Source organism: Drosophila melanogaster, chromosome 3R (assembly GCF_000001215.4).
Source record: "Drosophila melanogaster chromosome 3R".
NCBI lineage: Eukaryota > Metazoa > Arthropoda > Insecta > Diptera > Drosophilidae > Drosophila > Drosophila melanogaster.
Genome location: NT_033777.3, coordinates 7,265,812 through 7,287,768, shown reverse-complemented (window position 1 = coordinate 7,287,768; position 21,957 = coordinate 7,265,812). Strand labels below are relative to the sequence as shown.

General features: G+C 43.2%; 3 protein-coding genes, 1 long non-coding RNA gene and 1 pseudogene across 8 annotated transcripts in view; 2 read left to right on the top strand and 3 right to left on the bottom strand.

Moving 5' to 3' along the window:
• Nucleotides 1-15,152, top strand: part of rn (rotund) — a 37,013-nt gene extending 21,861 nt beyond the window's left edge. For 3 of the 4 annotated variants that reach the window (NM_141458.3, NM_001275414.2, NM_001144549.2), the window contains 2 exons: nucleotides 11,736-12,774; nucleotides 13,411-15,152. In NM_141458.3, coding sequence (NP_649715.2) covers nucleotides 11,736-12,774; nucleotides 13,411-13,727 — 1,356 coding nt within the window. In that variant the 3' untranslated portion in view covers nucleotides 13,728-15,152. Of the gene's footprint in view, nucleotides 1-10,289; nucleotides 11,074-11,735; nucleotides 12,775-13,410 lie in introns of those variants that run through there. The other variant, NM_206456.2, reaches the window with a different exon arrangement.
• Nucleotides 140-1,807, bottom strand: RacGAP84C (Rac GTPase activating protein at 84C). 2 transcript variants are annotated; one of them, NM_057356.5, is made up of 3 exons: nucleotides 1,345-1,807; nucleotides 401-1,208; nucleotides 140-280 (listed from the first exon to the last, which is right to left on the bottom strand). In NM_057356.5, exons 1-3 carry the CDS (start codon nucleotides 1,662-1,664, stop codon nucleotides 254-256), a joined length of 1,155 nt encoding a protein of 384 aa, NP_476704.1. In that variant the 5' UTR covers nucleotides 1,665-1,807; the 3' UTR covers nucleotides 140-253. The 2 variants fall into 2 exon arrangements, with proteins under 2 accessions (NP_476704.1, NP_476703.1); NM_057355.4 differs by lacking the exon at nucleotides 140-280 and having other exon boundaries at nucleotides 318-1,208.
• lncRNA:CR44333 (long non-coding RNA:CR44333) lies at nucleotides 2,174-2,539 on the top strand. The gene has a single exon (NR_125095.1). It is a non-coding gene; the product is annotated as a long non-coding RNA:CR44333 (long non-coding RNA).
• A 107-nt stretch (nucleotides 15,153-15,259) lies between the features above and the next one.
• CR10032 lies at nucleotides 15,260-16,726 on the bottom strand (annotated as a pseudogene).
• Nucleotides 16,727-16,959: 233 nt separating this feature from the next.
• On the bottom strand, nucleotides 16,960-21,704 carry Syt4 (Synaptotagmin 4). Its single transcript, NM_058116.5, has 5 exons — nucleotides 21,581-21,704; nucleotides 20,874-20,973; nucleotides 18,914-20,100; nucleotides 18,640-18,714; nucleotides 16,960-18,576 (listed from the first exon to the last, which is right to left on the bottom strand). The coding sequence occupies exons 2-5, from the start codon at nucleotides 20,914-20,916 to the stop codon at nucleotides 18,457-18,459; spliced, it is 1,425 nt and encodes a 474-aa protein (NP_477464.1). The 5' UTR covers nucleotides 20,917-20,973; nucleotides 21,581-21,704; the 3' UTR covers nucleotides 16,960-18,456.
• Between the last annotated feature and the right edge of the window lie 253 nt (nucleotides 21,705-21,957).

Here is a 21,957-nt window from a genome sequence, read left to right as displayed (position 1 = left end):
TTAGCCGAATTTCATATATGGAAATAATGGGTGTTTTCTGAGAGTATCTTTTGGTGATTCAATAAATCAAGTATTGCACTTGAGATGTCAAGTACTCTTGTTAGCCGCATATAATTCAACAACACATACACAACATGTTAGAGATCCAATTATTATTAGTTCTTCAACTGTAGTGAATAATGAAAAAAAATACAAAATAAAATAAAAAAGGGTGACTGCATCCATTCTCGATGTCTCAGTCATAAGACTTTCACTATAGGTGAGTACTGCTAAGGTTGACCTGAAACAGGAAGTATTCAGTGAAAGATTTGTATGATATGTTTGATTGCTTGTATTGAGTTTGGCTTATTCGAATATGAAATTCTATCCAAATCCGTTAAAGGGAAACCATAGGTCTTACCATTGATCTAAAGTAGGTCTTAACAGAAGACCATCCCAGATTGGACGAGCTGTCCCAGTGACGGTGATTGTACCGGTCCTCAAAGTCATAGGTGCTGCCCAACGAAGTGGGAAGGGGATGGACCTCCAAGAACTGAGACCAAAATCCGGCAGGCATCAGAAGTAGCACCTTCAGCACCCGCTGCCAAGTGACGACATTTTCGAGGGTTAGATCCAGATCTCCGAACAGAGTTGGAGCGAAGATCACGGCAAGATTGTTGACCGTCATGCGGACAGCAGGACTTTCGGCAATTTTCTGCCAGTGAAGCATTAAGTAGGCCAACGTATCCCTGTGAGCCTGATGCAGCTCCAGAACCGCTAAATATACCGCCATCTCCACAGCCAGACGATCTTCGTGCCGCGTGGCCTCCTCGAAATCCCTTCGGTGGTAAATGGGAATCAGAGGGTGAACCAACTGCCGAAGAAAGTCCTTAACACAACAGCACAGTGTGTGGGTGTCTTTATTGCCCAAATGCGGCGTGGACTTGCCACGCAGCAGCTTCCGACGCAGTCGTTTGCATTTCTCTCGGGTGGAGGACACCCGGTAGAGTCCCTCCTGCTGCAATCCCCGCGCCTCGATCTCCGTTACACAATGGACAATTAAGGCCGGCACCATGGGCGCCACCCGAGGCGCATAATCGCTGAGACATCCTCTCTTCGTACCGATTTGAGGCTGGGGGATGCAGTTCACCGTCAGCTGGCGGCAGCAACCGATGTGGCAGCGGAGCGGACACGCCCGACACCTCAGGCTGGCCATGGCGAAGCGGATCCTGGAAGAAGACCAGGGACACGCGGTTAGGGAGGTAAATGCTGGTCAGAGAGGGTTGGGATGTTATTTAACTTTTCATGTTTTCCCTGAATTCGAAATCCTCTCAGAAGTTCCACCATTCGGTGATTGCAACTCACCTTTTGCGGCAGTGTACGCAGTTCCCCACGTTGTAGTAGTAGGACTTAATCTTGAAATTGTGCTCCCTCAGCAGCCCCGAGTGGGACTGCGAGCAGAAGTCGAGTCCGTCCGTGGATAAGCCATCGCAGCCACTGGGATTCATGTCCACGCGATCCTGCAGCGAGTCCAGGGACTGCGATCCAAACATGCGGTAGTGCTCGCTGAGGTCATCGTAGGACCTGTACTCCCGCAGAAGCCTCCGTTTGTTCTGCATCGTGGGGCGAACGGGCGACAAATAAAGTCGATTTGAGGGCGTCCGACTCCCAGAGCCACTAATCATAAAGTTGGCGAATTGATTCAGCTGTTCTGGTCAGTTGGCAATTTCCGAAGAGAGGCCACTTCGGCTTGAGTCAGCTACGCAGAAGTTATCGGCTCGCTTCTCCGAATACTCGACCGAAATGTTTATTTACTCTTACGGTTTATTTGGAATCGGGTGAAAGCTGATAGCTTAAATAGTTCTGGCAGCACAAAAATTCGATCACCCATAGAGAGTGCCTACTGTGGGTCGTACATTTGTAAATATTTCTGGATAATTCATACACACATCTAGGGTGCTCCGCAGAAATTTAATGGGCGACTAAGGTGTTACTAAGAAATATCAAAAATGCTGTTTTCAATACAAAAAAAAAGTGAATCAAATTATTATAAACATTTTTTGTGCCTAACAATAACAGATATTTGCCCTGTCTTCTTCATATAAACAAGTCAGTGGTGATCTTTTTATATTTTCGATTCAATTAAATCGTTAAAGACAATCAATCACACCGAGATTCAATGTCACGATACAAAAGCTAAAAATCCCTAAAAACAAAAAGAATGTAGAAAATCGAACTAAAAAAACAATTTGCTAAAGTATCTATGAATTCTAAGCGCCCAGAAAATGGCTCAATGGCGCCGCTAAATGGATGAAAAATTCATGGAAAACCGTTTTGCGGCCACCAGACATAGAATGCAACCAGCAAAAATGTAGCACGAAAAAATGCTGCAGTTCATGTGAGGCCGGAACGTCAGAAAGCGAAAATGTTGAGTAAACGTGCTGCTAAAAAAACACAAAAATTAGAATTTAAAGGGACTTCGAGCTTGGAACTTTTGTGGAAAACGAAACATGGATCTGTCTGTTGATTTAATGGCATCATTGGCATTGATTTTTATGCGATTTTAAAGTTTGGATAGAGTAAAAACAAAATTATCATGGCACTTTTCAGTTTTGGGCTGTGAATTGAAGAGCAGCGCCAGCAAAATTAACGAGCAAGGCGGGGAATTGGATTTTTATGCTTTTTTGTAGTCGTTTTTTAGGCGTCAGCTGCATTGACGCCGGTGTGCCTATGTGTGCGTGAGCATTTGAGGGTGTGGGTTTAGGTGTGTGTGAGCTTTGGGCTGAAATACTAAGGATGGTTGCCACTGCCACATTGAATTCGTAGTTATTAATGCGTATTGAAATGCACACATTGCAGTGAGTGAGAGTGTCTCTCTCTGTGATTATGCGGCGTGTGTGTGGGCGTAGTATTCATAATTGCACTTGTGTGGGCTTCTATCTGTGTCCGACTGTTTTGTTTGTATTCAAAGTCCACAAATACGAGTCACGCATCGCAATAAGCCCATGCAATCCCCTGCCTCACTCCTCACTCCACTTTTCCCAAAATGCTTTTTTGTACTTTTTCTGATTCGCCTCTGACTGTGTGTGTTCAAATACGTGTGTGGCCCTATGTGTGTGTCTGTCCGTTGCGTATTCCAAAAAGCAAAAAAAAAAAGTACAGAAACACAACAAAACAGCATAAAAAATGTTTGGACATCCACAAAACATACAAAAAAGAGGGGAGTTCTGGGCAAAAACGAGTGGGAAAAAATGGCATCAAAGCACGTTGACAGTGTTGCCACGTGGTGATAATTAATTTTTCACACACAAAAGTTGATCAAAATGTTTTTATCCGGTGCCTCCAAAATTTAAGGAATTATTTGGTTGCATCGAGCTCAAAATATTTCAACTTTAAAGCTTCTTAACAGAATGAAAAAGTTTAACGCAATTGTTATAGATTCAGGATGTTGCTTAAAAACATCTTAGCACATGGTTTTCTGTACTAAAACCATGAAATCAGCAATTAATTAATTAAAAGTCTCAGATGTATATCATTTAGCTACTAGGGAACACTCTTAAAATATCCACATAGAAATAGAAATATTAACACCCACCAGTATGTGGGATAAAACTAGATATTCAAATTCTGAAAAGCTGGCCTACACATAAGATGACCAATATGATTTTAAGGACAAAAAATCAGTTCACTAAGTGACCTTTTGTGAATTGAACTATAAATCGCAAAACAACCTGTTAAAGAATTCCGCCTCAATCGTCGCTTTGTCTAACCCAATTCTAGTTGGGCACTAAAAACAACAATTTATAATAAATTGTATTTTTCAATGGCAACTCTGCTATTTTTTAAGACTCTTCCTCTCCCTTTCTTTCTGCCGCCGGCCAGGATGCAAAAACCTAAAAAACAAAATCTAAAAGCGAAAACACAGATGCAAATGCAACAGCAATAGCAACACCACCAAAGCGGTGGGGAAATGACTGCAAAAAAATGATTGTGTTTTGCGAACGGGGGGGGGGGGGGTTCAAAATGCACAAGGTGCAAGCGAGACGGGGCGACAGAAAGGAAAAAATTTATTTCCTGTGGCAGGAAAAAAATTGGAAAAAGGAGGGGCGCCAAGAGAAAAAAATGCACAGCAAATGGAAATGGAAAAAATGCTGGGAAAAATGTGCAAACTGCTGGGAAGAAAAAAGAGCGGGGGTGGGTTGTGCTGGGCGAAGAAGTTGAGGCAAGGTTGCAATGCGAAAAAAAGAACTTAGAAATATCAGCAACCACGGCAGCAGACAAACGTCGACGCCGGCAGAGGGCTGCAGAGGGCTGCAGTGGGGTGGTTTGGGATGGCTGGGGGTAGCTGGGGTTGGCCGGCGGTGGGGGGCTGAATGGGCTATAGTGGGCGGAGTGGGTGGCCAAATGTGAGGTGGTTGCTGTTGGCAGTTAAGCCAGCGCGGTGGCTTAGGTCAGGGCGGAGGCTGCTGCCTTTCCTGCTTTTTCTGCTGCTTTTCGACTGCCCGAGGTGAGTTCTGCTTGGGCCCACCCCTTTGGGGGGCGGCCACCCGTTCGCTGCCACATTTTTTGGGGATTTCTAGCGAAACCCATGTGGGGCTGATTGAGTGCTAGAAAGCGCAACCACAGAAACAAGGCGGCCAGCAAAACAGTTGCCTACTTCCCGGCGCTATTGATTAATCTGCCAGTTAACGGTATTTTAGCTGAAATATCGCCGGAATAAATGCGGAGCCACAATAATGACTTTTGTTAATTGTTGACCAGTGCCAAACAAAAACAAATCACAAACATATTCAAAAGCACACAAAAACAGCCTGCAAAGTCAAATGAAACGTGTGCTCTCGCTCTCTCTCTCTTTCTCCTTCTCTTGCGGCATTCCCCTCTCTTTTGCGCAATAAAAAAAAGTACGTTCGCATCAAAGTCGAACAAAACAAAATGCAAAAAAATGGTGGCAGGGGGTGGCTAACAGGGGGTGGGGCAGACAGGATATTTGGGGCGGCAAAGGCTAACAGCGAAAAAAATTCCAGTGCGTCTGTGTGAGTGTATTGGCATGGCCATGTGCTTGTGTGCGTGGGTTTGTCGCCGGCGCAAAATTCCCCTTTATTTTTTTACACAATTTTTTTCCGCGTTTTTTAGAGCCCCCTGCCCCACCCCCTTTCCGCTCCTCTTTGAGTTTGGGTCAATGTTGGCGCTGCTCCTGTGCTGTTGTTGTTGCTGCTGCTGGCAGGTGGCAGCGCTGCCGGCGTCGCAGCATTTGAATAGCGGCAGCAGAGGCGCTGACTGCGACGCCACAGCTCGCCGCCTATGCAACCAAAACTTTTTTCTCTGTGTGCGTTTGGATATTTTTTCGGTTTTTTTGCTATGTCCTTTTTTTGTTGTATTTGGTTTTTTTTTTTTTGCTCGCTTAGTTGTTGGCGCTGCTGCTGCTGCGGCCGCTGCTTTTTTTCGAAGTTACCGCTTGGCTGTGTGAGTGTGTTTGTGTCGGCCGGCGGCGGCCTTTAGTAAGCCAGGCCCACACCCACACCACCCACAGCCACCCACAAGCACACACACACACACACACTCACAGACACAGATGGACTCTGCTGCCGCTGCGTTTTGAAGCTTCGCAGTGGTGTTAGTGCGCGTTTTGTCTGTCTGCCTGTCGATGCTGCGTCGCCTCTGCATCTGTGTGTGTGTGTGTTCTGGAGAGTATCTGTGTGTGCGGTTCGCCCCCCAAAAATATATTGTTTCAGATTTTTTCATCATCGCTTTAGTTGAGTTTTTACATTGGTGACGGATCGTGCTCTCGGCTCCGGCACGCTCGCCAAGTCCGTTCAGTCTGCTCCGTGTTTTTTCTCCGTGCGCAACATGTTCCTTGAGTCCGTACCGCCGAGGACGATATCAACAAAGGATAACGATACCGATACGGATACGGAAGTGGATGTGGATGCGAGTGTGACCACCAATACCAGTGCAGCCAGCGAAATAACAACACGACAACACCACGAGAAACGTCTTCGGCGAAACTCCTTCGCCTCCTGCTCGTCGCCGCGGCAACGTTAAGAAAAAGTATCTCAGCCGCAAGGAAAGCGCCACGAAAAAATACGAAAATATTGAGAAAAAAAAAAAAAACAAGCGAAAACTCACACACACAGGCAGTGGGTTTTTTCTTGACTTGGTCTCGGTCTCCGTCTCTGTTTCCGTTTCCGGTGGTACGTGTGCGCGCTTTTCAACGTTTTCCGGCTTCCCCGCTCACCAGTGTGTGTTTTTATTTATTGTTGGCCAGGAAAAAAATATCGGGCGTACGAGTGTGGGTGTGCATCTTAAGGATACGCGAGCTTCTAACGCAACGCGTCCTTGTCTTGGTCACGTGCAGAAAAACCAAGAAGAAAGCCAGCCAAGCAGCCACAGCTGGCTTTGTTTTGCTTCTGAGCGTGTTCTGGTCTCCTAGAGGGAGTGTGTGTGTGTTTGCGAGGAAGCTGGCGGGCTTTACGTATAAATAATAAATGTTCTTCGCCGGTCGCCGTGCATGTGTTGGTGTGCTTGCACCCCATATCAGCTGTTTCTTGTGCTCAATATCAAGGTCAAAACAACTCCTGCAACTTGGGCGTGCGAGCAAACAACCCATTTCCAAATCAGATTTAATGGCCGAAACTGAGTTTTGATACTCAAAACTGGAAATCCAATGATCCATTGTCTGTTAACTTTTTCTTTTAACACTTTTAATTCACACACATCACATAATATCTTCAAAGAACTTAAAAAAAAGGAAAATTAATTAGGTTTTAGAACTTGAGCATGGCTCAATATTCAAATGACATAGCAACACTTAAAATTCTTATAAACAAAAGAAACCCCAAGTGAAAAAATTAACCTGAGTTACTTAAAGTAATTTATATAGAGACCAATGGAGCAATCCCAAACTATATAAAAAAAAAGTATAAAAATAAATTAAGATTGCTTTATTAAAATAAAAACAACTGATCACTTAATTGTTTAGATACTTGTAAAAGAATTCAGAAATTTCGTACCTGTCGTACGAAATTTTTTATTGCCTCCAGAGTATTCACTTGACTTTAGCTTTGATTATACATACGTACGGTTGCCGTAGGAAAGAAATCGTAGGAAACGGATTAGGATAAAAATAAGGTTATTTATATATACATATATCGGAGTTTAGTACAAATATAAGTACATAAATTTTTAAAGATATCAGCCATTTCTGGATCAGCACGATAATTGATTAAACATTTCCAACATTAATATCTTTTACTGTTTACTATTACTTTACTGCAAATGAGAAATATTTGTTTGATGGGAAATCAACTTGATTCTAATGTTCTATGTTGATCCCAAGTTCGCTAAGCTGTCATCCCCTTGAAAGGCTTATCCTAATCGAAACCATGAGACCCGCTGGGCTGTCGAGTCCGTTTTCTCAAACGTTCCCAGCTCGATTGGTCGCAATGTCAATCGCTCGATGGCCGAATAATTTTACACTCGACTTCACCGACTCGAGCCTTGAGTTGATCCGGTCCAATCAAGCTGAAACTAATTGGGCACCGCAGAACACCTGATTCGGAGCTGGACCAGCGTGATTTTTGGGTCCCCGAAACTTGATAGGCTGAGAAGATCGCTGGGCCACCGCCGGAGTGAGATTTTAGTTAGTATCGCTCGCATAATCAGCCGTTAATCGGACCTTTTGGCCAGCAGCTGTTGCTGCACTTGGATGTTTGGGCCAAAATCCTTTTCGGAGCGATCAGTTAATCAAAGACTAGCGCGGCGATAACAACGCTTACAAGGGTCCCTCGAGCGTACGCTCCTAATAAGATGAACACATTATTTTTAATTATGGCAAACACACATAATATTAATTGCATATTTTAAGTGATGTGAAATTAATTAATGATTAGTGCAAAAAGCTGACAAAATCAACTCCTATGGCAAAATGTGAAAATAAATATCATTAAAATGCATAAGAAACTAGCCATGTAAAAAGGGTGAACATAAAGAAAAAAAAGTATCACATAACATCGTGCAATGCATTTTTCATAAACTGAAACAATAAAAAACTGTGAAAAAAGTGGAAATATTTTTGTGATTCTGAACAAGTTAATACAAAAACCTAAAGAACGGTGTGAAAAATGCATTAATCAGAATTAAATAAAAAAAAAAACAAAGCAACAACAGCAAATTATGAATAATAAAAGAGCGCGCAAAACTTTTTACACATTTTTCAATTAATAACATCCCCCGCAAATCTGTGAGGGAATGTGGCTGGAGAGCTGGGCGAGAATATTGCCAAACCACTAAATGTTAATTAGTTAAAAGCCCAAACTACGTATTAACACAATCGGAAAAGCTCAGGACCCAAACCCAGGCCCAAACAAACCCAAACTCAGTGTAAATGCAAACACAGACAGAGGCATCATATTTTCCCCAGTTTCAATTTTTTGCTCTTAGTTTCAAATGGTTTTTTGCATTTTTTATTTTCCGCCATTATTACATTATGTGCCATCCGCCTATGTACTCGCCTGGGCTGATTGTTTGTTCAGGATCCTATATAAATTAAATGGCTATGTCAAAAAAGTCAATATTTAGCAAACCAATAAAAAAAAGAAATCACACCACCTGACTGGCAGCAGCAGGTAGCAGGTGGGAAAAATCTGGCTTATATACATTTTGAGCGAAAAAAAAAGACGTATTTCAGAATGAGCATAGATCATTTCTTTAGAAGTTACGGGCACATAAGCACAGAGTTAGTCGTTTTTAAAAGATTGAAGCCAGTTTAATTTAGCATAAGTTATAAAATGTGAAACGTACTATGTTGCTGGTTTCCACTTCAAGCTGGAAAATCATTTAAATTCATTACGCATTTCATATTTGCCACCAGGCATTCCATGGCTCATTGTCATGTCAATTAAATCTCAGAGAACCTCTCAGCTCTTACATTTCAATTCCATAAATAATTTGTTAATCATGCATTAACACTTGCAATAATTAAGCCAAAGCCACAATTGCATGTCAGCGGCCAAAGTGTTGACATATCTATTTTTCCATCTCTTTTGAACCGGCAAATATCTAACACCCAAAAATGGCGTTCAAGGTCAATGGTATAGACGCAAAAAATCCATTTTCATTTATATCTAAACAAACTAATAAAAACATTGTGAAAAAAGAGCCACACTGGCAGCGCAACAAAGCAAACAAATACTCTACTCATGAATGAATAATTTGTCGCGTTTAGAACTAGAAGGTATCGAATTGGAGCATTTCAATAAAAAAAAAAACGAAGCAGAAAAATACCATTGAGGACTTTCACCTGGAAAATTCCACAGGATGTCTGCGGCATGTCTGCGCCTGAATGACTAGCTGTCCACAAAAAAAAAATCGGGAAAAACCGTGGGAGGTTGAAAAAGCACAGCCAAGCATTTATACAAATATATAGAAAAAATCTAATCGAAGGCAGTCCAAAAAGAAAAATGCATAGAAAATGGAAAAACGAAATCGCTTCGCAAAAAGTCGAACACAAGCCAGAAAAGCCAAATTCGTGCGGAAAAAATATTTTTGTCGCGTAAAAAAGTTAAGGGGAATACGGAAAAAATGTGAGCAGAGGCGTACCAATTGAAAATTCAAAATAAAAGTGAGCCGTGGAAAAAATGGCGTTAGATTTAGGACAACAAAAGCGGAGACAAAAAGTCGCTTTTCCGGCTCCCCGGTGCAACCAGTCGAGACCAAAGCGTTTTTGCGGTCGAGTCTCGCAGGTTTTCAGTGGAGCTTCGTTTTTGTTATTTCCCCTTTATTTAATATTGGCTTTGGCAGTTGGGGCACAGTGTCAACAAAGCGCTAACACAGCTTCAACAAAGTTATTCTGCTTCGCAAATTGTTGCATCACTCGCATTCATTAGGAACTGAGTTGCGAGAATTCTCGGGGTCAATCTCCACTCGTAGGATGAAGTGTTAAAGAGCAGTTTTAAGATCAGATCAGGTTACGAAAAACAATTAGAATTTAATAGTCCTTTTATTTAATATCTCCCAAAAGATGCATTGGAATTAAAAATCCCATCTTGTCTTCATTTCTAAATTTAATATTGTATATTTTTGGGATAATTACGATCGAACTAGGACATTCATTCTTCTCCACGATCTTACAACTCAAAAACGAGAATAACCAGGCCAAATATCCCTTCGGACGTATTTCTCAATAATAATATGCAATTAAATGAAAATTAAAAAAAAAAATAAAAGTGATCACAAAGTTCTTTCATAACTGCAGAGCTACAGTATAAAATATAACGAAGTAGGAGTGAAAACCTAAAGATACCTGCACGAATTAAAATTGTGCTTGGACCAGTGAAACAAAACTAAACCAACATAGATTTAATAAGCAGCCAAATGGAAGGCCGTCTCATCGAGTATCGTCCGATAGGCGGCGGCCTGGACTACCATCACAACTCGCCGCTGATTGGGGAGATTCCGCCCGCTGGCGGGGATTACTCCCATGCCGTGCATCGCTCTATCGATCACCTGCGGAACAGCCTCAACGAACGCGTGGCCCTGGGTCCACTTAGTGTGTTCTCCAACACGGCCGACTTGAGGAACTCCGTCCTTAGCTACAGCCAACAGCCCCACCAGCAGCCCCAGCCACCGCAGCAGCAGCAGCAACAGCAGCAGCAGCAGCATCACCAGCAGCAGCAACACCAGTATCAGCTGGTGCCGGAGCCCAAGCCGAGTATCACCAATCTGGAGAGCAGTGTGGCCTCCTCGGCGGTCAGTGGATCGGTGGCAAGTGGCCAAAAGCACGTAAACGACGCAGTGGTCAGCAGCAGCAGTGGGAGCAGCAGCACCGCTGGACCCGCCCCCACCGGATCCACCAGGGGCCGCAAGTCCCGGATCTACCCCAATCCCAACCAGCACATCATAGTGACCAGCAACAGCGTGGACAATGGCGGCATCCGCATGCAGAATGCGACGTTGAACGAAAGAAATTCTCAAAATTCCTCTGCGGGGGCTGCTGGCGTGGGCAACGTGACCACGGCAGCAGGATCCGGCAATGGCATATCATCCTCCACCAGCTCGCCGCACCACATGACCCAGTTGGACGTGAAGGACACCAAGGTGATGGGCAACTTTTGAACTAAGTCTGCAACATTTAATATTTAGCTTTGTGGTCAAGCAAAGTATCTATTTCACAATATTAATAACGTGAAATCTCTTTGTTAAGATCAGGAAGTTGGGAAACTTTAAAGGAAAGTTTAAGAACCTTTTGGGTTAAGGAATCAAAATGTTCGTAAATCCACGCTATATAAATTTTAAGGAATTTAATTTCCAGCAATATATGTTTCAAAATATGCTTCAAGGGCTTAAATTTATTCTACTATCGTACAAAATTCTCTAGCAGTTTTTTAAAGGAGAAATTATTTTTGTAAATCTAGACCTTTGGTTTCATTCAAGAGTGGCCTACACTTAGACTCGAAATTAGTTTTTAATGTATTGTATTTTGTGTTTATAAAGTATTAAGTTTAAGAAACCTTTATTGCGATTTCTCAGTTATTTGCAACATATTCAAACAATATCCCGTCTAATTTTTACAATGGCTTACATTAATTCGTTTTTGAGCAACGTATTAAATGCATTCATAATAGCTCCTTAAAGATAACAAACTTTTAAAAAATGCGCAGGTTTTATCGTACCCTATTACTTTTGTAGTTATACCAGCAGCCAGGCATTTGATTATCGATTCGTCACGCAAGTCTAAATATACGATTCTTCGCCCTCAGATTTTTAGCTCGAAGGCAGATCTCCAGCTGCACACGCAGATCCACATGCGGGAGGCGAAGCCGTATAAGTGCACCCAGTGCTCGAAGGCCTTCGCCAACTCGTCGTATCTGTCGCAGCACACCCGGATCCACCTGGGCATCAAGCCGTACCGCTGTGAGATCTGCCAGCGAAAGTTCACGCAGCTCTCGCATTTGCAGCAGCACATCCGGACGCATACGGGCGACAAGCCGTACAAGTGCAGGCATCCCGGCTGCCAGAAGGCCTTCTCGCAGCTCTCCAACCTGCAGTCGCACTCGCGGTGCCACCAGACGGACAAGCCGTTCAAGTGCAACTCCTGCTACAAGTGCTTCTCCGACGAGCCTTCGCTGCTGGAGCACATCCCCAAGCACAAGGAGTCGAAGCACCTGAAGACGCACATCTGCCAGTACTGCGGCAAGTCCTACACCCAGGAGACCTACCTGACCAAGCACATGCAGAAGCACGCGGAGCGGACGGACAAGCGGCCACCTATCGTGCCAGGCAGTGCGGCGGCCATTGCAGCGGCGGCCGCGGCAGCTGCCGGCGGATCCGCCAACCCGGCAAATGGACCGCCTCCACCTCCCAATCCCGCCCAGCATCAGCGCAACAACCTGGGCCTGCCCCCAGTCTCGATTGCCCCCAGCGACAACGGCTACTGGCCAAAGGTAAGTCCGGACTCGGCCGCTGCAGCCAACGCCATGGAGGTGATGCACCAGCAGCAGCAGCAGCAACAACAACAGCAGCAGCAGCAGCAGCAGCAGCAGCAACAGCAGCAGCAGCAGGCGCACCACCACCATCCGCAACACGGAGTCCCGCCGCAGCAACATGTCCCGCCCCAGCAGCAGCAGCAGCAACAACAACAGCAGCAACACCACCATCCGCAGCAGCAACCTCCTCCGCAGCACAGCATGGAAGCCCACTACGCTCAGCCGACGGCTCCCAACGGATCCCAAAGCAACGGACACGGCGCGGAGTTGCAGCCCCATCATCGCATGCCCGATCCGGTGCGGGAGGATATTGGTAAGTGATCCGATCTTTGATTACATCTCACCTAGGCAATATGTAGTGCAATGGAAGACTCGATTGTCTTATTTCATATGTCTTTTGAACTCAACAAATGATTACAGAAAACGTTTACGATAAAGTGCACATACTTTCTAATGCTCCACATTATTCAAATTTCTATTCACAACTTGCGGGGTTCTTTATTCCAATGCTATACCAAGATTCTAGATCGGACAGATTCAAAAAGTAAAAGTTTTACGAAACCATATAGTATATAAACTCTTGATTAACATCACTTGCCAAGTCGATCTGACCATGTCCGTCCATCTGTCCATCTGTTTGTCCTTCCGTATGAACGTCGAGATCTCAGGAACTAAAAGAGCTAGAGAGTTAAGATGGAGATCATGGAGATTTCACAGTCTTTAATTTGATAACGCCAACAAGCCGTAAAAAAGTTGGCACGTGCTCACTTTTTGTTTTGATTTTTTTCATTATTTTATGTGTTTTACCAATTTCTATCGATATCCAAAATCAATTACTGTATTACTCCATTGAGTAAAGTCTATCTAATAGTCGGAGAAAATTTGTCTTTTAAATTGATATCGTAACTAACTTCTGACTGTTTTCCGTCTCTTCGATTCTTCACAACAGCCTCGACCCCCAGTGCCGTGGGCCCCTATGACGCCGCATCAATAACGAAAACCACCAGCAACTCGGCGTTCACGCCGATAAACTCGATGCCACCGCACCTGAACTCGCTGAGCCACCACCCGATGGCCCAGCGGCCCTATCTCTACGATGCCATCAGCTTCCCGAACAAGAACGTGAACCAGAACAACGCGAACGCGTTCCCCAACCAGCTGATCTCGCTGCACCAGATCCGCAACTACGCCCACCAGCCGGCGGGACTGATGGCGGGGGAGCACCTGCTGGGCGTGAGCGTGGGTCCTGGGAAGGACAAGGGATAGCTAGGGGCCTACTTCTAGATGGAAGGTAGTTCATCCGTTGTTTCTCCAAGCGGAGACGAGGCGTGCATTCCTGTACAGTATTAATTTGTAGTTAGTCGTAGCGAGTAAAGGTCATTTTGTAATTTTTGTAGATCTTCTTGGGTTAAGTTAAGGGTGTTCGTTCTCGCGCACTCGATAAGCACTATGTAAATGGCCAACGATACGTACTCTAATTTGACAAACACCGTCCATACCTATGTTTACACAATGTCTTGGAATACAAGCACCAGTTCAGGTCCAGATAAAGGTCCTGCGATATGAATTCGGTCCAGCAAAAGTTTTCCCGTCGAGTGATTAGTTTTCGAAGACCTCGTCTCTTGCCGCTTGTAAATATAATTGGAAATAGATTTGTTTTCGGTGCACACGGATCTCGCAGTCTTGAAGCAATGGCAGATATCAAAAGCTGCACACTAAGCCGATATATTTGTACATAGATATACACATCACCTAAAGAAACTTACCGGCAAACGTAACTTACATTAACATACAAATCCTCATATATATTTGTTTAGGTGTATCGTATTAAATACAGATATTTCCGAGAGAATCTCCTCGAGAAACAAAACACAAAAAATGCAAAATGAATTCAAGAAATCAAACGTGTTTACAACTATAAATAAAACTATGCGATAGATGAAAACTATTTTGAAAAAAAAAACATTTATAAGTATACATATGTTGGCAGTTGCAAAAACCGAAGTAAAAAACAAAAACCGAAAAGAAATGTTGTACTACTTTTTGGAAAGACTGAAGAGATCGAAATTAACCTTTAATTGAACCAGCGGAGGAAATGATGAAAATCAAACATTTTAAAGCGCGTTTTTACTGCAGTTACTAAGCAAACTGAATGTGTCCTATAAAATTTCGTACTAAATGGCAGAAACTAAACCTAAACGTAATTACGAGTATGACAACATCAAATGTAATGTATTATTAAATAAAATAATTTTAATTTTAATTTTAATCCTAATCTAAATTAAAGTTAATCTAACCGATAGCTAGTGTTTAACTCCAGAACGAAATCTCAATGTAAAGACAAAACGAAAATGGAACACAAAAAGAAAATACCTACAATTAAGTGAATAGCAAATGAACTCTGACCCACACACCCACACACATTAAATAGAAACATTTGGGGTATTCAGATAGCCGAGCTAAATGATTATTTGTTTTACCGTCTAACGTTTACAGCAGATTACAAAACGATTCAATGGCTAAGATATGCAAATATACGGACAGTTCCCAGTTGGACTTGGATTCGATATCCAGCTGAAATATGCATACGTACTTATATAATTGTCAATAGTAGATGTGTGTTCCTCAGTTGATGTAAATTGATTTCCGACTAACCACAAACTCAACCCGTAATAAAGTAAATTAAATGTTATCCTTCCCCTGTGTCTCGGAATATCATTTTGGATGGCCTGCCTATTTTAGGAATATTGTGTTGATAATCTCCTCAAATATCATTCTGTTGCATATGTGTATAGTACTTACGTAACATAGTGTATATGGGACACGTTGTGCAACTTAAACGGATGGGGTTCGTGGGCCAGGAAGCTGTTGTATGTGTAGAACAGAGGCTCCGTGGAGGCCACGCTCTTAATGGCCACATTACGGAAACAGATCTCCGTGGCGACCAGAATATACGGCGACACGATGGTAGCATGGCAGACAACCGTAAACTCCGGCTTGTGACCCCGCTGAAAGACATTCATCAACCATGGAGGAGACGTCGATGGCGTGGCGTTATTCACCTACCAAATACCACAGATGGGCCCGCAGTTTGGCAGCTTTTTGGAAACCACCCAACTTCCGGTTTCGTCGCAAAACTGCAGACCATCACCTCCTGTTTTTTCATACCCCGACGAGCAGGTGACCGACATTAGAGTGCCCATCGGCAGCACCGACTGATCGCAGTCTATCGGACGACCATTCAGGGTGCACTGCCTCGTGTGGCTTAGATTACCCACGTGCTTACATTGGGGCACGCACCAGGACAATGGATAGCGACACTGGTCCTGGTCGCAAATGTTCTTCTCCTCGCCGATCAGAGCATATCCATTGCGGCAGCTTAGATGGACGACGGTCTTATCGGGCACAAAGGCGGTACTTTGAAAGGTTGTCCCACCAACGTAGTTTTCGACCACCAGAGATTTTGAAGGGTCTTCTAGTCGACACACTTTCCAAGCGTTTTTGACATCCTTCTCCGCCATCTCATCGGAGCCATCTAGGCAATCGGGAATGTGATTACACAATGCATTCGGACTAACACAGGCTCCGTAGAGGCATCTGAAAGCCGTGCAGAGTGTGCCGTCTTCGTCGCTGCAGTCCTTGCAATCCGCTAATCCATCGCACACCTGACTAAAGTTCAGACAGTTCAGACCCCTTGCAATCGAAAAAGTCCTCATCTCTGGAACGCATACACAAGATGCTATGCAGCACACCTTAGCTTTAACATTAATAAATTTTGTCTAACAAGGTATGTTAGAGTAAACAATAAATAACAAATGCATACGGTTTAATTCACTCAGTAATTCAAATAAATTTATCAAATATTTAAATTTTACGAGCAATTGGGATTATTTGTCTTAAAAGTATGGGACGTCGTCCCATAGGTAAACTTACTATGTAAGTATGTTAGGGCAATTTATAAGATAAATTAGTTGTTATACTAGGACAGCATCTAACGTGAACATACTCAAACTCAACCAATTGAGTTTCATAGCAAATACAACTTACATACAGTTCCCTTTGAGGTCTTCGTACTCATTCTTTAGATTTGCATCATGCAAGCACTCGAACTTATTTTCATCGCTTCCATCCCAACAGTCGATCTTTCTATCGCAATTTAGAGTTCCATTTAAACACCCACCATAAAAACCCTCCTCATCGCAGACCTTGCTATAGCATAATTCGAACCTTTGATCTGGCCGATCGGAACTTTCATCTGGCAAACAATTGCCAATTATTGTTTTTAGTATTAGACTTCAAGGCAAGCGACCCATCTAATAGTAAGGAAAGCAGAAATGTGCAATCCAATGATATAATAGGTATCTGTTAGTCTGTACTCTTTTGTATAAGCAAGAATCTCCTCTTATCAGTGCTTTAAACTCTGTTAACTATAGTATACTCACAGAATTAAGAGAGCTGATAAGACACGTATTAATGCAAATAATTCGCAGTGCACATTGTTTTATATAATACCTTTTATTACTGAAATTAACCATTTGATGTAGCTTACAATTACAATTACATATAATGTAGAATTATACACATCTCATATAATTTGGGTTCCTCTGCACAAACTCTTTGCATATGTATTGGTAATTATTGTTTTTCCATTAGACGAATTGAAGTTTTGATTGGACACGAATTGAAGTTGTATCTGCGATTCTCGCGAATCGCTATGTATGCTTGTATATATCCTTATGGTTGTATGCACGTAGTTATTCAATGAAGTTTAATGCTCTAACACTCAGTTTACAAAATATACGTAGAAGCGGGCTGATGTCTATATAGATCTGGTATAGTTTATAATTGTATTCAGTACACTTAATATCAGTAGTGGATAATGATTCGGTGTCTTCGTTAAGCTATGCTTTCATCGGGGTCTCCTCCATCCGTTGCCTTTAAAGGTAGTGCCGCTAGATACACCTGTAGTGCTTATTGCGTTCGGTTTGAGCTATTCGTGAGTGGTTATACTCTAGAGTATGTTATTGGTAATTGATTCCTACATGTACTATGCTGCTTACATTATTGTATTGTGTTGGTTTCCTCTCCGAATCAATGTTTTCTGACTTTTTCGATCGATTTGTGTGTGGTTTTGTAGCTTCTTGGTGCTAAGCATTCTGCTGCGTGTTCTCTCTAGATTCAATTTGGTTTAGTTTTATTTGTTTCATTAGTTTTAGTTATTTGTTTTTATTTTTAAGAGTACGTATAAAGTGTTAAGCAGTAAGCATCTATCTTTGCTTCGTTCTGGACAAAACTTTAAGAGCTTCCGGGGTGTGCAAATTTGATGTCTTGTATCCATTAAAGCGATGGTATACTTTAGGTCTTTACAATCAAACTAAAATATTCAAATAATTAAAATTAAATTGTACAGACATATGTATGCTTAAACGTTAGATATCATAAATATTTTATACAGATGTATGGTTAATAATATATCTTTTGAGGAAATCAACTTCAGTGGTGGGCACATTAAATATAACTTCAACTATTTGATATGAAAATCATACATGAATATATAGCAACAAAGTCGGTGTCAGTTTAAAATATATTGAGAATTCCCCTGCCTTGCTTATTCTCATATTTAAACATGTCTATATTGAGATGTTTCTGAATTATCTTACACTTACATGCACTTTTAGGGTCCTAAACATTTTCTAATACATTTAATTTAGTTAGTGGTTGCTTGGTAAATATTTCTTTTCTGCTTGTGGCGTTAACGGCCAATTATCTCGCATTAATCTTGCTTCAAACTCAAAGCAAGTGATCTCCCAGAAATCAAGTGAAATATAAAGTAGAAAGTAGAAAATAAACTCAATCAATATGCAATCATATGCCAAAAACCAAAGAGAAATTCATGGTGGCAACGAGGTCACATGACTCCCATTTCGGTTGCCTGCTCCTGCTCCCTTCCCCCTCATTAAGGGGCGCCTGCGCCCAGGAGGTTCCTGCCCCTCCCCTACTCGTTCAGCTTGTGCCACTCGGCGATCTGGCGGCGCGGCGAGTTGCAAACCTCGTTCCAGTGGTTCAAGGCGGTGCTGCTCGAGTTCGGGCCGCCCAGCTCCAGCCGACCGATGACCTGTGGAAATATCGAGCGTGCAATTATCCAGCTATTGGCATTAGGTCATCCCATGCGACTTACCTCATTCTTGGTCACGCGATCCCAGTCGAGCAGCATCAGTTCCAAAGACACACCCTCAAGACTGGCGCCAGCGCCCTGTAATTGAGATATGCACGTTAACTTATGATTCTTTAAAATTATTATAAAAGCTTTTCAAAAATAGTCCGTCCATGTTTAAGTTCTATGATAATTATACGAACACAAGAAAACAATTAACAATTAATCTATGCTAGGTAATTGATATGGTGTTTCGTTAAACTACAAACAAATAGTAAATGAATATACTATTACTCACTTCGGCGGCGGGAATATCGAATGCGAAGCTCTCGTTGAAAACGGGGCTCAGAGTTCGTTTCTTCACGTGCGTCTTCTTCTTGGCGATGCGTTGGCCATTGTAGAGGAGATATATCTTAACATACGGATCGGCCAGTCCGGTGACATCCATGCGCGGTAAGTTTCGGGCCTTCAGCAAGACGACGGTGAGGCGACCGGCAGCTGGTTGCCAGCAGAGGGAGATGAGCAGCTCCCCGCGACCCTGGGCTCGAATCTTCAAGCTCCGTGGCTGGATCTCTTTGCTGATGGACAAAGCCTCTTTGGAGATGTCCCCGATCTCGATGGAGGTCAATGGGCACACCACTTCGCCAATGACGTCGTCACGTGAGTATCGATCGAAGCTGAGGATGACAAAGTGCAGCGACATGTTCTGCAGGTCGTTCATGTTCAGGCCGTAGAAGGTGAAGTCCTCGTCGTAAACCGGGTTCCGGGTATTTCGCACCACCCGGGTCTTGACCTTGTGCTGCTTGTCCGGCAGCAGCTGCAGCTTGACATACGGATCCGTTGCCGCCTGAGTGCGTCCATTCATGCCAGTGGGAATATCTCCGGTTCCGCTCGATCCTCCCTTGCAGGGGAGTCCGCGACAACGGATGATGGACACCATAAGGGCGTTCCTTTCGGCCAAGTAGCGCAGCTTAAAATAGATGGTACCCAGCTTGCCGTACTGGTCGGTCACGGTCAGCTCCTTCCCGTTGGTCAGCGAATGGTCGTCCAGGGTAATGGTCACACTTCCGTTGGCGATCGTCTCTACCGGCGAGTGGTGAAGGCTGTTGTGCAGCGAGTGCTTCAACCCATTACCATCCACCACGGTCAGTTGATTGCCATTCTGCTGCTCCGCATGCTGGGCGGGTCCATCTCCCTCCTCGCTGTACTTGACATTCGGTTGCGCAATCGGGGAGGTGGACTGGTCCTGCATCGGCGACAGCAGTCCCATCTGCTTGCCTCCCGTCGGCGAGGGCGACTTCTTCAAGTAGTGCGGCGGCTGGCCGCTGGGCGATCGAACGGCGGTCGGTCGCCGGGTCGGCTGGAAGGGGAACGAGGCGTCGTGCTGGCTCTGTTTCTTGTTCCGGAGGCGCATCTGCCGGGCGCAGATGCAGGCCACTGACGAGAGGACAGCAGCCGCAGTCAGTCCCAGGATGGCGGGGACAACTGAAAGGACAACAGGTATGTTAGGCAACATATGCATAGTTTAGTTGTACCCAAAACGTTGTCTTCGATTGAAATATGTGCAAGGTGGTGATGGGACAATGTCACTAGTGTAACCTTAAAGCCATAAACAAAAGTAAAATTTACTCGTATTGTGTTGGAAGTTTTGAAAAACCCACTGTTAACTAGCACTAGCACCCCATTCCAGATTACATATATAGACGCTCAATATGCAATCTCAAAATTATATAATGGGATAATTAAAAGAATTTAAAACATAATAGAAAATTATATAGAACATTTTATCATTATAAATCTAATACCGAATATTAAATTTAAATATCCAATAATAACAAAAAGCGTTTTATTTTCTATCTTTTACTAATATCCGAAAACACAAAAGAAAACGTTTAATCACACTTTTGAATATGTTCTGTAATTAGTCACCGAAATGAAAAAATAGAAAGAACTTTTCTCCCTAACACAGCTGTGAGTTGTTTGTAGACTTCCTTTGTTATTAGAACATTAACTTTCGCCAATTCGTTTTGAGCTTATACATTTCACCCCAAATAAAAGAGCACAACAAATAACACATGTGCACGTATCCCCTTCGAAACCTGACAATCCAGGCACAAAGACCCGAATTAATTATTCATAGCCACCGAAAAAGTTTGGCACAACTTGTGTGCAACATTTTGAACAAGTTGCTAATGAGCAAATTGGACTGATCGACCACTAAGGTCGCATTGGATGCTGCAATATGGTATGGTACTTACTCGTGTCCATGACGCTGGCATCTGGGATATACTCTTCGGCCATTTTAAATGGATTTGGCTTAGCCGCTCTCAGCACGTTTCCACTCGATGTTCCTGGCGGCTGTGTGGAATAACAATTAGTCACGGTTTAAAAGTGAGGAGGAAAAGTTTTGCTGGCTGTCTTTGGATGTTTGCAACTTTCGGTGGCACGTGAAGAATTGCGTGCTTCGATTTTGCGCACAAATGTATGCTAGAGGCTTTTTCGTGAGCAGCAGCTGCCTGCTTTCTGCTCAGGTTATGCTGACGTTTGGCTTTTGTTGTTATTTGCATTACTTGAGGACACCCACTCAGGCACACTTTCTGGCAAGAGAGCGGGAGAGACACACACACACACACACACATATGAGCCACTTGGGTGCTCTTCTAGGGTCGCATGAATCATCGCAGCCCTTGCACACACGCACACGAAGTTTGCAGGTTTTTCAACTTCTGGAAACCATTTTTAATGGGAAGTCCCACATTTAGAAATGTTCCTTTCTTTCATTTAGGTCTTCGTAACGTTTTGAAAATATTCCCTTTTACTATCACTTCCAGTATCTGTATCTATTGTTTATTGCAGCATCAGAGATTCTCGGAAAAGCCATAGTAGCCACTTGATAGTTTTTACGTTTTCCTCGTAATCCTGTTTACGCCTACATTTTACTTGCTTGAATGTATTATAGCCTTACTTTTTTGTATCTGGTCCTGCACAATTAATATCCAAAAATTGTAATATTTTTCACATCCACAAATTGTGGAAAAAAAATCAACAACGCAGTTCTGCAGCCGTTCGACTTTATTTTGCCAGTGGCTTCTTAACTTGGCTGGGAAATCGTTAAACTCGCGCAGGCGCACGAGCAAGCAGCTTTTTGTGTGGGTTGTTTAGCCGAAAGCGGTGGTTGAAGAAACCTGTGACGTCTTAGCCGAAGTCAGGGGTGCTTAAAGAAAGTTTTACAACACTAGACCATATTCATGAGTAAAGGGTTGAGTAATAAAATACATAAAAAGTTATAAAAAGGTAAAATTTAGACCAATTTAGACCTACTCATTGCAAACACTCAAAAGC